The 12,367-nt window shown below is 45.0% G+C and overlaps 1 protein-coding gene across 1 annotated transcript in view; it reads left to right on the top strand.

Moving 5' to 3' along the window:
- The first annotated feature begins 326 nt into the window (after window positions 1-326).
- EFHD2 (EF-hand domain family member D2) overlaps window positions 327-12,367 on the top strand; it is a 102,292-nt gene continuing 90,251 nt past the window's right edge. The window contains exon 1 of the mRNA XM_078642790.1: window positions 327-725. Coding sequence (XP_078498916.1) covers window positions 442-725 — 284 coding nt within the window. The 5' untranslated portion in view covers window positions 327-441. The remainder of the gene's footprint in view (window positions 726-12,367) is intronic.

Here is a 12,367-nt window from a genome sequence, read left to right as displayed (position 1 = left end):
GATCAGTGATTTAGTGAGTAAAGTTAAGGACGAGTGCAGGACACATTTTAAAGTTGTAATCATTGTCGGGTCTGAGACCTGGCAAGACTAACCACTTTAATAAAGGCAGCATGCTATAATAAAGGCAGCATGCTACACATTTCCAGGGCTGCTTCCCAATCCATTGATACTTCATTCTCCGTGTGACCGGCCACTGAAGTATTACAAATACAGGATGAGAATGGGATATGAGTGGATCTAATAGTCCCATGCTGTCTTCGCCAAAAGAGGCGTGGCGGTTGTATAGATGGGCGTGTGACATCAGCGCGTGGCGTCCTACGTCACACGGCCTTTCCTGTCATTTACAGCTCAGACTGGCTGACAGTTGTTTCCGTGTTCGGCTGAGTGCGCGAGCCACAGGTGTCCTCGACAGCAACAAGTGTTGAACCTCCGCACTCAGCCATGGCTACAGATGAGCTGGCTTCCAAGCTGAACCGGAGGCTGAAGGTGGAGGAAGGCGGCGGAGAGCCTCCGGGACTGGGGAATGGCGCAGCCCCAGAGTCGGAGCGGCAGAACGGGGAACCCAGCGCTGGACCGGAGCTCAGCGCCAAGTTGCAGCGACGGAACAACCTGAACGAGGGTGTAGGCGAGCAGCAACAGCCGAGCTTGCGGGTTTTCAACCCATACACCGAGTTCAAGGAGTTCAGCAGGAAGCAGATCAAGAGCATGGAGAGCATGTTCAAACAGTGAGTCACTGCGCCAGTCTGCATCGCGCTGCGTAAAACCAGTCCTCCAGGCAGCTTCGCGGCTGGTCCACAACAACCGTAAACTGAGTGAAAGCTGCCACTCTACCTTCTGCACAGCCAGCACATGTTTAGCCCCATATATTTTCAATGCGTGCATTGTATCGCCTACAGATATGCAGCGCCTACATACAGCCCTCCATGCTGTAAGGCTCCTGACCCAGAGCCACCACAAACTGAGTGGAACTGCCGCATGCCACCTTTTGCACAATCCGCACATCTGCCACCTCTGCAGACCGCCAACGTGTACATCCACTTAGAGCTATATTCATGCAGCACATGTAATCATCTCTCCTTGCTGCACCCTCGGCGCCAGCCTCTAAAGAACGAAATCGAGCACAGCGCGTTGATACAATGAGTCACAGCACTGCAGCGCCATACACCCTCGGCAGATCAGGATAACGCTCAGAGGTTGGACAAAACATGAATACGTATACGGGTCTATTTCCACACATCCGAGGTCTGCAGGCCAAGAGCACGTTCACACATTGCATTAATCATACAGCTCATTACACTCCGCTTTCTACCTACCACAACTGGTCCATGCAGATTAAATGGGAGAACGTACTCGCACCGAGTCAATGCACCCCCTCTCCACCCCCAACCCCTGAAGATCGAAAATAAATGTTGAAATAGTGAGTCAGAGATCCTGTCGCATAATGATCACCAGAACACCCACACAACCCGTTTTTATAGTTCTAATGAGCCCAGAGTGTTCAGTCTAATGTTCTGTGCATGGTTTGTGGGTGGCTTAGCCGATTGCCCTACATCAAGCACATCCTGCGGGGGTAGCGCCACACCCCCAGTAACTCATTAATCTGCTCCAAGAACATCAAACTCCCTTCCCGCCTTTCACAACTCAACTCTCACTAAGCGACAGCATTGGCCTCAGCCAAGTCTCGGCCAGTATATGTGTGCTCTGGGACACCTATTAAATTCTGTGAGCGGGGACAACACCCCCACCAAAAAAAAGAATCCTTAAAGTCACCTTCATGAATCATGATGCACCATTGCCATGTTACTCCTACAAATCCCTCTGGTGGTGGGAGAATCCACTTCCCTGGCTGGAGCCCAAGGGGGAGGCGAGCCCCCAAGCCCATTTCAAGGATAATAAATATCTGTGAGATATGGGAGACTCGGTGGGTAGGGTAACCACCTGACCAGATGGCACATTCTGGACAGTGACAGTAAAAATTCGGGATGAAGGGTCAACATTTAGGACAAAACTTCACCTTCAGCCCCTGATGCTACTGCTCAGCTGCAGACTATTAAAGCTCCTCCTCTTTCCTGCCCCTGAAGGTCCTGTTCATAATGCAGATCACACATGCAAAGAGGAAATGGCCTCCGAGGATAGTTTTCTTCCGGCTCCGAATACTCATCTGACCACAACGTTTTTTCACTAGGCAGCCACAAGTGCGCCAGTACTAGAGGCGAGCACAACTGCACCATGTCTTTAAAAATATGGTGCTGTTCTGCTCTTTCTGTTCAACGCAACTCGGTTCTGCAACTTCACTTGCTGTACTGTGTTGCATGAAATGTTAGTAAATCTGTTCCTCAACAGTGCAGGTGTCAAGACATGCATTTTGTCTTGGACCTTGTACAACATTCTGTTGCCATTTAACAATTGCCACACTATTGAAATAAAATAAACATGCAGATAGAAAATCACTATTTGGTAAGAAAATCACTATTTGGTAAGAAAAAGCTATTGTACAAATAATTAGGGAGAAATCATTCCAAAGCTCCAGGATGAGTCATTTGTCTGTAAGGTTACCGTGTGGCACTAGAAGATTTTGGGATTAGTTCATACCGGTCATGCAATGTTAGACATATCTAATTTAGTTCTTAACACCCCCCCCCAGCTGTGCTAGCATCTCACCGGCCCTCCCGCTGTTCCTCCTTTCCCAACAATTATAATTATTTACACCAAGACATCTGTGGCATTAGAACGGCCACAGTTTATTCACATCATAAGTTAGATGGTACACACTTGTCATGATGGCATTGGTCATCAACATGCTCATTTCTGGCTTATCTTGGATTTTCTTTCAGCAACAAAGCTGGAGACTGCATGTCCTAGTCGCCTTTATGGCAGTGCTTACCGCACCGCCCCTCCTTCTTGTTTGGGTCTTTTGAACCCAAACTCCCCATGTCATTTGCTGACCCTTTTCTCTGTTGCGCTCTCATGCGCTGCTACTGTGCCAGAGGGAAGGTGGCTAACACCCCCGTGGGCGGCAGACACTGGCACAGTATTTCAATATTTCTAGTTAATGGTGAAATTTACCACTGACCACTTCACCATTAACTAGAAATTTTGAAATAAAAGCTGTACAGAAACTTACAATAAAATGAAATCCTCATTCATAGCCTATGCCTTCCTACCAGTCGGTCTCACAATCAGCTACTGAAGTGCTTTTGCCTTGGGGCCTAGGTGAAGTCACGACTCCAACGAATTTTGGCTTCATGCATCTGACCCATGTGGAAATTGTTGAACTCCACCTTTTCAGAAATCGAGCCGAAGCTACCCATGCGGCCGTTTCGCAACTGCTGATATTTACCCCGCATCACTGCTGTTATCCATCCTGACCCCCGTGAGAGTCCCGGACCCCCTCTTTTTGAGGAATTGAACCGAAGTCATTGACACGACCGTTTCGTTACTGCAGACATTGATTTTACTCCACGGTTGTTTCGACCAAATACACCAGACTCCTGTGAGAGCACCGTAATTCTCCTTTTGCAGAAACCGATCTGGACTACTCAAAGTGGTAGCTTTGAAACCACAGACATTGAATACACTTTCTTCGGGGACAGCGGTTTAAATACCGATTTCAGGATCCTGACCCACGCGGCGGATTCCTTACCGACCTAGCGACCACGCCTTTCCACTAAGATTTATTGCCCCACCTGCATCCCTGTCCTGATGAAGACTCTCTAGCAAGGTTTTATCCTACGCCTGCATCAACTTGGGTCGAAACGTCAACACTTTCTTTCATCCTCAGCCTTCTTCCCCATTTATCATTTGTGTATTTGCTGTAATAGGCATGAGTTTGTCATATTAATTTGTGAATTGTGACTATTAGCCTGTGTTAATCAACTTTTAGTAACTATTCATTAAGGTCAAACTGACCACCGTTCTGTCACGTATATAGTTCCTTCACCTTCCATATCACTACCCTTCCCTTTCCCTTCTGTTAGGGGCACTATTCATTATTACATTTTGATGTATTCTATGAACAGTGTTTTATTGAATATTTTATACACGTTGTGATTAAAAGCAATGTTGTGATACTGTTTCTACTTTCCAACTAAAGCGCTTCACTCTGCAGATCTTAACCTGGCAGTGATCCCCCAATTTTAAGAGAAAGAAATCGGGTGGACACGCCCTTTGGGTGCTGGCACCTGTCCTTTGGATAGGCATACCTCATGATTTGAGGACTGTCCAGAATTATCTTTGTTTGAGAAAAAAATTAAAACATGGTTATTTTCTTCCCAGGTCTCTCGCTAGCCTTTTGTTCCTCCTGCTATTTTTCAGGTTTTTTTTTGGTCCAGTGCTTGGAAGCCTTGTTATTGGAGCAGCCATACGCTCTATAAATCATACTAACATAACATAGCTGTCTGGCCAAAGATTTCACCTCATTTGTACCAGCTGAACAACTAAATACAGAAATAAGCATCTGAACGATGACCAGTTCATCTTTGTGAAGGGTCTTCCCCTGTGCATGAACACAGCGCCACTTTTTTAGTAACGTTTGATCCATTTGAGCTAGAAACAAATTTTATTTTGCTAAAATCTGCAGGTTATGCACCACATGATGGATTATGTGGAAATGCAGCAAATCAATAATCATGTGAAAAAAGCAGTGGCTGCAGAAGTGCATAATTCCAGTGTCTTCATGTTAAGAATGCTGGGCCTGGAGAAATACAAACTCTGGATTCAAAACATAAGGATATTGATGACTATGACCAAAATGTGTTCAACTGGCTGAAGGAGACCAGTGACACCCATGCACGCAGGCATAGCTCTAACAAGATAAGAAATGTTCAGAATCGTCAACTAATTATCTAACTTAGATAGGGAGACTTTCCCCATCACACCGTCAGAGTCTGTGTGACACTATCAATGGATATTTTGTGGGCAAGATTGCCGCAATACAAAGGAGCATCCCAGTGAGCTTGTTTGCTCCTGTCTCCATGCCGGGAGACACAAACAGCCTTGCACTCTCACTCTTCCCCAATGTATCGCAGGACGATCTGATGGAACTTATGACGAAAGTTAAATCCGGTTTGCCTAACGACATCTGTCCCCCTAGAGTCCTTAGAGAGGTGGCACCCTACAGTGGAGACAGTCTCCTACAATTTCTTAACTATTCTATCAGTTCAGACTGGGTACCTAAATCCTTTAAAAAGGCAGTCATCAAACTCCTCCTGAAGAAAGTGGGGGCAGACCCCTCAGACATGAATAACTTTCGCCTAGTCTCCCGTCTCCTGTATTTAGCCAAGTTCTTGGAAGCCTACGTGGCTCACCATCTCTGCGACTTCTTAGAGAAGTCAGAGTTTCTGGACCAGTGTCGGGCAGGGTTTCGACCACCACACTCCACTGAAGCAGTGGTCCCATCAGTTCTGGACGAATTGCGAAGAGAAGTGGATAAGGGGAACACTCAGGCTTTGGTGCTGCTTGACCTGTCAGCAACCTTTGACACAGTGGACCATGCTCTGTTGGCTGACCGTGCCTGGGCCGCGGGGTTATGGGGCGAAGCATTGAACTGGATGACCTCGTTCCTGAAGGACAGATTCCAATCAGTGCGACTCACTCCTTATTCCTCAAAAGAAGTTAAGGTGACCGGGGTGTGCCCCAGGGGTCCTCTCTCTCCCCCCACTTATTCAACATCTACATCCAACCTTTGATCAGATCCCCTAAGATGATTGAAGTAAACATATTCAACTACGCAGACGATATGCAACTGTTATTTGTGATCAAAGACAATGATGCAGCTAGATTGCACTTCCAAAACACCATGCTATTCAATCGTGGATGGATGAATGATAACCAACTAAAACGTAACTCGGACAAAATTGAGATAGTCCTCACTAAGAGTAGAATGGTAGGTTGGAATCCGGGGTGGTGGCCTAGTGAGATGGGATCCCCTCCAACTACGAAAAGAGCAGTAAAAAGCCTGGGTGTGATCATTTACGAGAATCTATCATGTACACATCAGGTCAGTACAGTGACCTCTGCTTGTTTCCTGCAACTTCGGCGGATAAAAAAAAATGAAGAAATTCCTGACGAGAGAGGCCTTGATCCAAGTTATCTTGGCACTGGTTATGTCCAGATTTGATTACGCTAACTCCCTCTATCTGGTTCTCCCAAAATCCCTCCTGTGCAAGCTACAGTTAATTCAAAACCAGGCTGATAGTTCAGCTTCCAAGAGGGGGTTCTATCACGCTGGCGACTAGGGACCTCCACTGGCTGCCGGTGGCACAGAGATCCAGATTTACGGCATGCTGCACGGAGTTCAAGGCGCTGCATTTGAGATGCCCGAGTTTTGTGAAAGCTCGCATTGTAAAATACTGTCAGACGAGAGAACTACGATCAAGCTACCTTCGCTTCTTGGTCACCACTACTTACAAGAAACTCAGGATTTGAGGACGCAGGTTCTCTATCGCAGCCCCTTTCATCTGGAACACCCTTCCATTGGAAATGAGGCAGGCATCCGTCTACACCAAATTTAGGCAACTTCTAAAGAGGTGGTTGTTTACAAAAGCTTACAAATAATAGGGATCCTCGTTTTTTCCATTACCTAGCGCCAACAGACCTACCCGGTGATTGTGCGCTCTACAAATAATCAATAATATAACATAACATAATATAGTGGTTGGAGTTGTCCTTACTAATACATATTTAATATTATCCAAAGGAACCCACTGAACTATCTACATAAAAACAATTCTTTGATCTGCATGTTACACTGTGCTTTGCAAGAGGCACATTATCCCTCTAGGCTACTTAAACTCGGACATCTCTCCAAGAGATAGAATAATCACCAGAGTTAAATTAACATTTTTATGATGGCCTGAAAAGTGCAGGCAGGCAAAGAACTCTCAAGTCTTTACCTTTTAGCCCTATTTAATATTTAAAAATGCAGCACACCTGGAACCTTCCTACCCCCACAAGTACAGCTCCTCTTTCAGTGGCAGTGGCCCCTCGACAAATCACCACGGCCGAGGCAGGAGGCAACGCACCACATGCTGTAACTGCAGTATGACCCGTTTGTCATTCTATATGTGAGAATCGGCTGCAGACAGAATGACAATGGGTCATCCACAGTCTGTGCGAGGTTGGAGAAGGGCTGCTGAAGCCTCTTTAGTTTAAAGGGGTCAGCATAGATTGCTACAATCCCCATAATTACGGTCAAAAGGCATCCGTCAAAGGAATTATGACTTACAAAGAACTTGACACCCAAATAATGGACGGTCCATGAAATTTACGGATGAGTGGTCACTCTACTTTGGGTCCCCTCATCACATCCTGCAGGTGAGGGGCACCTACATTTTTATATACGCAACTTTTCCCTGGTAGATGACCAAGTGTGTCCGGTGGAGATGAGCTCTAACTCTTGTTACACCTCGCTAGGTGGCATTGTAAGGGGTAAGCCCTGTCCTGATAGACCACTAATCTGTAGCTTGCAAGGCGTGAGTTCAGGTGTAGAAAGAGAAGTACCCTTCCTACCCCTGAATTCCCACATGACATCCCACCTTCTTTTTCATCTTATTGCTTGGATGTAGCTAAAATGTACCCCTATAAAGTCTGAGTATATGGTACAGCCATCTAAGCAATGCCTTAGCCTTGACCCTGCTATGTCAGTGCTCTTTGAAGCCGCCATCTCGCACCACCTTAATTCTTCTGTTCCCTGCCATAGCGAAGTGAGCATGTGACTGGGTTCCCTGCCCCATTTTGCACAGAACTTTCCCTAGGTACCCACTGTGTAGTGCCATCCCTACCACCCACTTGCCTTTAAAAGATAATCCCTGGCTCCTTTATGCAGAAACACCCATTAGCATGTAGGTGATGGTCTACGTCACCAGTACATGTCGGAGCTCTTCCCCTCCATTATATCCGTGTACATCTAGGAAGGTGGGGAGCTTAGCCGCAGTAACACCCGTATGGTTGGTAGCGCCATGTTCAAAGTTCCTCCATGGTTGTTGGTCGATGTCTGTGATTAGCCTGCTAGAACACCATCCACACTCTAGTACACCAGCCCACAGTCCGCCAGTAGATATGCAGCCCTATCCAAATATCCCAGTGGAGGGGCCCTGACAAACCTGTACCTGAATGTGTGGGGTGCTGCGAAATTCGCTGCTGCTTCATGTCAACAGGTGGGCTTTTCCATCTCGGCAAACTGTGAGGATGGAACAACCAGGGTTTTAAGCGGGATATAAAATTAGAGGATCTCTCAAAGGGGCGTGGCCAATGTAATTAAGGGCGCGGCTTAAAACACTTAAGCTTAAACATATGTGCTTAGCATAGTGTGCCGCCCGACTTGTATTTTGCTTTTCCTGTCATTGCATCAAGATATGATACAACTAGTAACATCATACCTACAAGAAGTTAGGACTATTGGCTTTGTCAATGGTTGTTAGTTGCGTAAGATAAAAAAGGAGCAACTATGGCTTGTATAGAATATTGAAAAAGCTCCCACTGAGAGCCCTGGTGACACCATGACAATGTTGCTGCTCCTGAGTTTCAAAAAAGAGAAGGTAAATCCAGAGAGAAAATGACTCTTTAAAGGATTTCCTTTACCCTACAATGCTCACCTGGCATGACGTCATGCCGTAACTTCTCCACTAGTGAGAGGTGAGCACGAGCACATGGATGTGTCTGCTGTCACTGCCGTCCAGAAAAAAACGGATCGCCTGTGCCAGGGCATAAAACAGAGCCCTATAGACCCCCTTTAAAAAACTGCTGGTGCTCAGACCTGGTGAGACCCGGCCCACCTAAAGCCCTGGAACAACCATGCATTTGTCGCATATTTTACACCTGCGTATCCAGGCACCTGCTAGATGAGCATTTACAGATGGATCCCTCCCATTGTACAACTATGAACATTGAGGCCAGTGTCACGCCCTGCAGTGCCAGGGTACAAGTAGGACTCACCTTTGCTAAATTGGTTTAACTGCTAAATGTCAACAGAATTATTAAACCCAGTACAAGGGACAGCTAATTTTCAGTAAACAAATTGAAAATGTAAGAATAAAGTAGAAACTTTTGAGACTGTGTGGTTAGGAAAGGCATGGAAGTGGGCAGGTTTAATGGGTGCATCAATCCTTTCGTCGTCAGAGGTTTTTTCTTCCCCAGCCAGTTTAGAGTTCTCCCATTTCATCCCGCAAGTGGAACACCTGGTGTTTGATTGATGGAAAGATTTTGTCTTTTAAAAGGCACAATTGGAATTTCTAGCATGCAGATCTAATTACAGGTTGATGGGAGTAGACGCTCGAATTCCTGCAGCTCTTGCCTACACACGATCCTTCCCTCTGTGCAGGTTGCGTCCTGAAACCAAACCTTTCGGTGGCTGATGACATTCCAGTATTCGACGTTTTCTTGTGAAAACGAAACGAGCATGGAGTGTGATCGAACCGGTGCGTTTGGCAAAAAAATTATGCTATGAGACTCCAGTGTATCGGAGATATTCATTCATAGCCTAAATTTGAATGGGAGGGCGAAAGAAGGGGGCTGGCGTTTTGGCCCCTTGCACCGCAGGAGGCTGTGCAATGCAAAGAAACGGCGTACATTTCATTTGTAAGTCTGCATATTAAGCCTACCGTGGAACTGGGCAACTGGAAATGATCTTTCAGTTAGGGAAGCGGTGTTTCACGACTCATGTCCCAATACAGACGATCTGTCAACTCGACGGAGGATTGAGGAAATTGGTAATAACCACAGCCTGCAACAAACGCCACTTCTTCATCTGGTGTTGAAACGAGACTGAAATGTCCATTATTTAGCAGCACAACTAAATTCCCATACATGGTTATATTTTTTTCTTGACCGATCTCAATATGCACAAATCTATTATCTGACTTTTTTTTTTTTAAGTTAGGCGTGTACATTCAGGGAACAACTAATCTGGTCATATTCACGTTTCGACATTGGTTTAAAGAAAAAAAGTATCTTGGACATATTTTTATGTAACACGTACTTTTTAATCGTCCTGTTTGTGCATCAATAATTAATAACGAAGATAAAGAGCTATTCATTCTAGAGCCATAAACAGAATAGCTCATACATGCAATGTGTGTTCGCAGAAAAACTCTCTGAAAGTCTAAGGGCCAGATGTAGGTCGCCAATTACCGGTCGGTAACGGCCGATTTCGGCCGTTACCGACCGGTAATTGGTTTTTGAGATGTAGGGGGCCGAATTTTACCGAATCGGTAAATTTACCGATTTGGTAAAATACCGAATCTGTATATTTACCGATTCGGTAAATCCAGATGTAGCTGGCACTTCAAAGAGTGCCACAGGCCCTTTAGGAGTCGGTATTTACCACCCAATCCTATTGGGTGGTAGAATACCGAATTCCAGTGTACATGCACATCTGTGCATGTACACCTATGCCATGTGACACACAGACATGCCCTTAGGGCATGTATGTGTGCCACATGGCACACAAGCCTGCAACTGGGGTGCTACAGGGTGTCAAAGTGACACCCCGTTCCCCCTGCCAGGATTCGGTATTTACCGATTCGGTAAATAACTAATCTGTATTTACCATTGATTCCTATGGGCTTCAAGGCCCATAGGAATCAATGGGAAATACCGATTTGGTATTTACCAAATCGGTAAATACCGAATCATACAGAATCGGTAATTGTAAAAGGAAAAATTACCTACATCTGCCTACTTCCAATTTACCTACTCTTAAATACCGAATCGGTACGATTCGGCATTTAAGAGTGGGTAAATCGGAATTACCTACATCTGGCCCTAAATATTTCTGGATTTTGTGTCAAAATCCAGACATACCAAAGTGTTTTGAGCAAAATCATTGATTTGGGGCCATGAACTTGCATTCCGTCAATTCGTAGTAAAGTCTGAATTCTTTTTAAGAAATTGTAGCCCACAGAGACCTGCTAGGAAAGAATATATCTGACATTGTGCGTCCACTTTGTTGGTGGCGGTTGTTCATTAACTTTTCAGAAGTGACTAATCGGCTGCCTGGCTAGAATTATTGAGTAATGATGCAGTTTGTTTGCTGTGTGATAACGAGTCGTGATCTTCAGGGATGGCAGAAATCAAATCAATTGGGTGTAACTGGTTTTCCACAATTGACGCTTTTTATGGAGTTTTGATTAGCGTTGAGTGTTGCCTTTCTGTAAATTAGCGCTTGCAGGTTGGAGGTACAAATTGATTTTTGGTCCTGGGAATTTACTGTCCAAGTGAGCACAACCTCGTCCATGTTCCCATTCTATGTCAGTTGAGGGAAATCCCGAAAAGATCAGCGTTTAGGGTTTTCTCTACTCTGTGGTAGGACTCTATTTCATCTGCCTCGACCTTGTAAGGAAACGTCTTTTACTGGTTTCTCACTTACCAGTTTATCTGAAAACTGATGCACTCATTACCTCGACTTGACAACATATAGCGCTTTGCAAAACACTGCAGATTTAACTATTTTGGTGGCAAGTTCTCCATAAGTATATTAAATAACAGTTTAGAGTATGCTGGATCCTTCAGAACACACCTTTCGAAAGATTTAATAAGTCAGTCTGCAATGCGACTAGACTGCTTGTGTGTGGTCAATAGGAAGTGATTTTATCTTTTTGTATACATGTCCCTTTCTCTTTCTGCCTACTTGTGTTCAGCCTTTTTGGTGTGAGGAACGCCCTCGACAGCGATTTACTCGTTCAACGTGCACTGTAAGGCCTATTGATATTACTTAAAGTGCCCTATGCAGACAAGACAGGAATTTCTAGGACAGGTTCAAACAAGTAGATGTTAGGATCCCATGCAGCATTCGTCATCTCATGACGTGCTAATGAGCATGAGCAAGCTGTATCCTGGCCTGAATATATCCGATGTAGGAAGCTTACACAAACAACTTCATACTTTTCCATACCCTGTCTAAGCCTAAACCGTTCAAGGGGAGAGTGTTTAAACATTCCATGCAAGTGAAAATTAGTTTATTTTCGATTGCAGCAAAGCCGCCGAGTACAAGGTCATATGTCTTGTTACTATCATTATGTAATGTTTAAATTAATTGAAATCGTATAGCAATCTAGTTTGTCCATCTTAGCTAACCAAAGATCAATGCATAGGCTGCATATTCTTTGCAACACAAAAATAGTAAACGGAATATCAAATCAGAGAGGGAAGACCAAATGAAAAAGCTCTTGCATCCACGCAAAAATAGTTTGAAACTCTGTGTCCCAGAAACGAGCACTGAGAAAAAATGGTAAATAGAGTACGGTAAAGATCCTGGATGCCATATCCTTGTATTGCAGCATTTAAATAGCGTTTACTGCCCCTTTGTGGGGCACTGAAGCGCATACCTACATGGGTAGCATGCTACACCTTTAGGAGTGTGTGGTTGTAA

Source organism: Lissotriton helveticus, chromosome 5_1, assembly GCF_964261635.1.
Source record: "Lissotriton helveticus chromosome 5_1, aLisHel1.1, whole genome shotgun sequence".
Lineage (NCBI taxonomy): Eukaryota > Metazoa > Chordata > Amphibia > Caudata > Salamandridae > Lissotriton > Lissotriton helveticus.
Note: the sequence above shows the minus strand (reverse complement) of the source record. Positions and strands in the feature narration are given on the sequence as shown.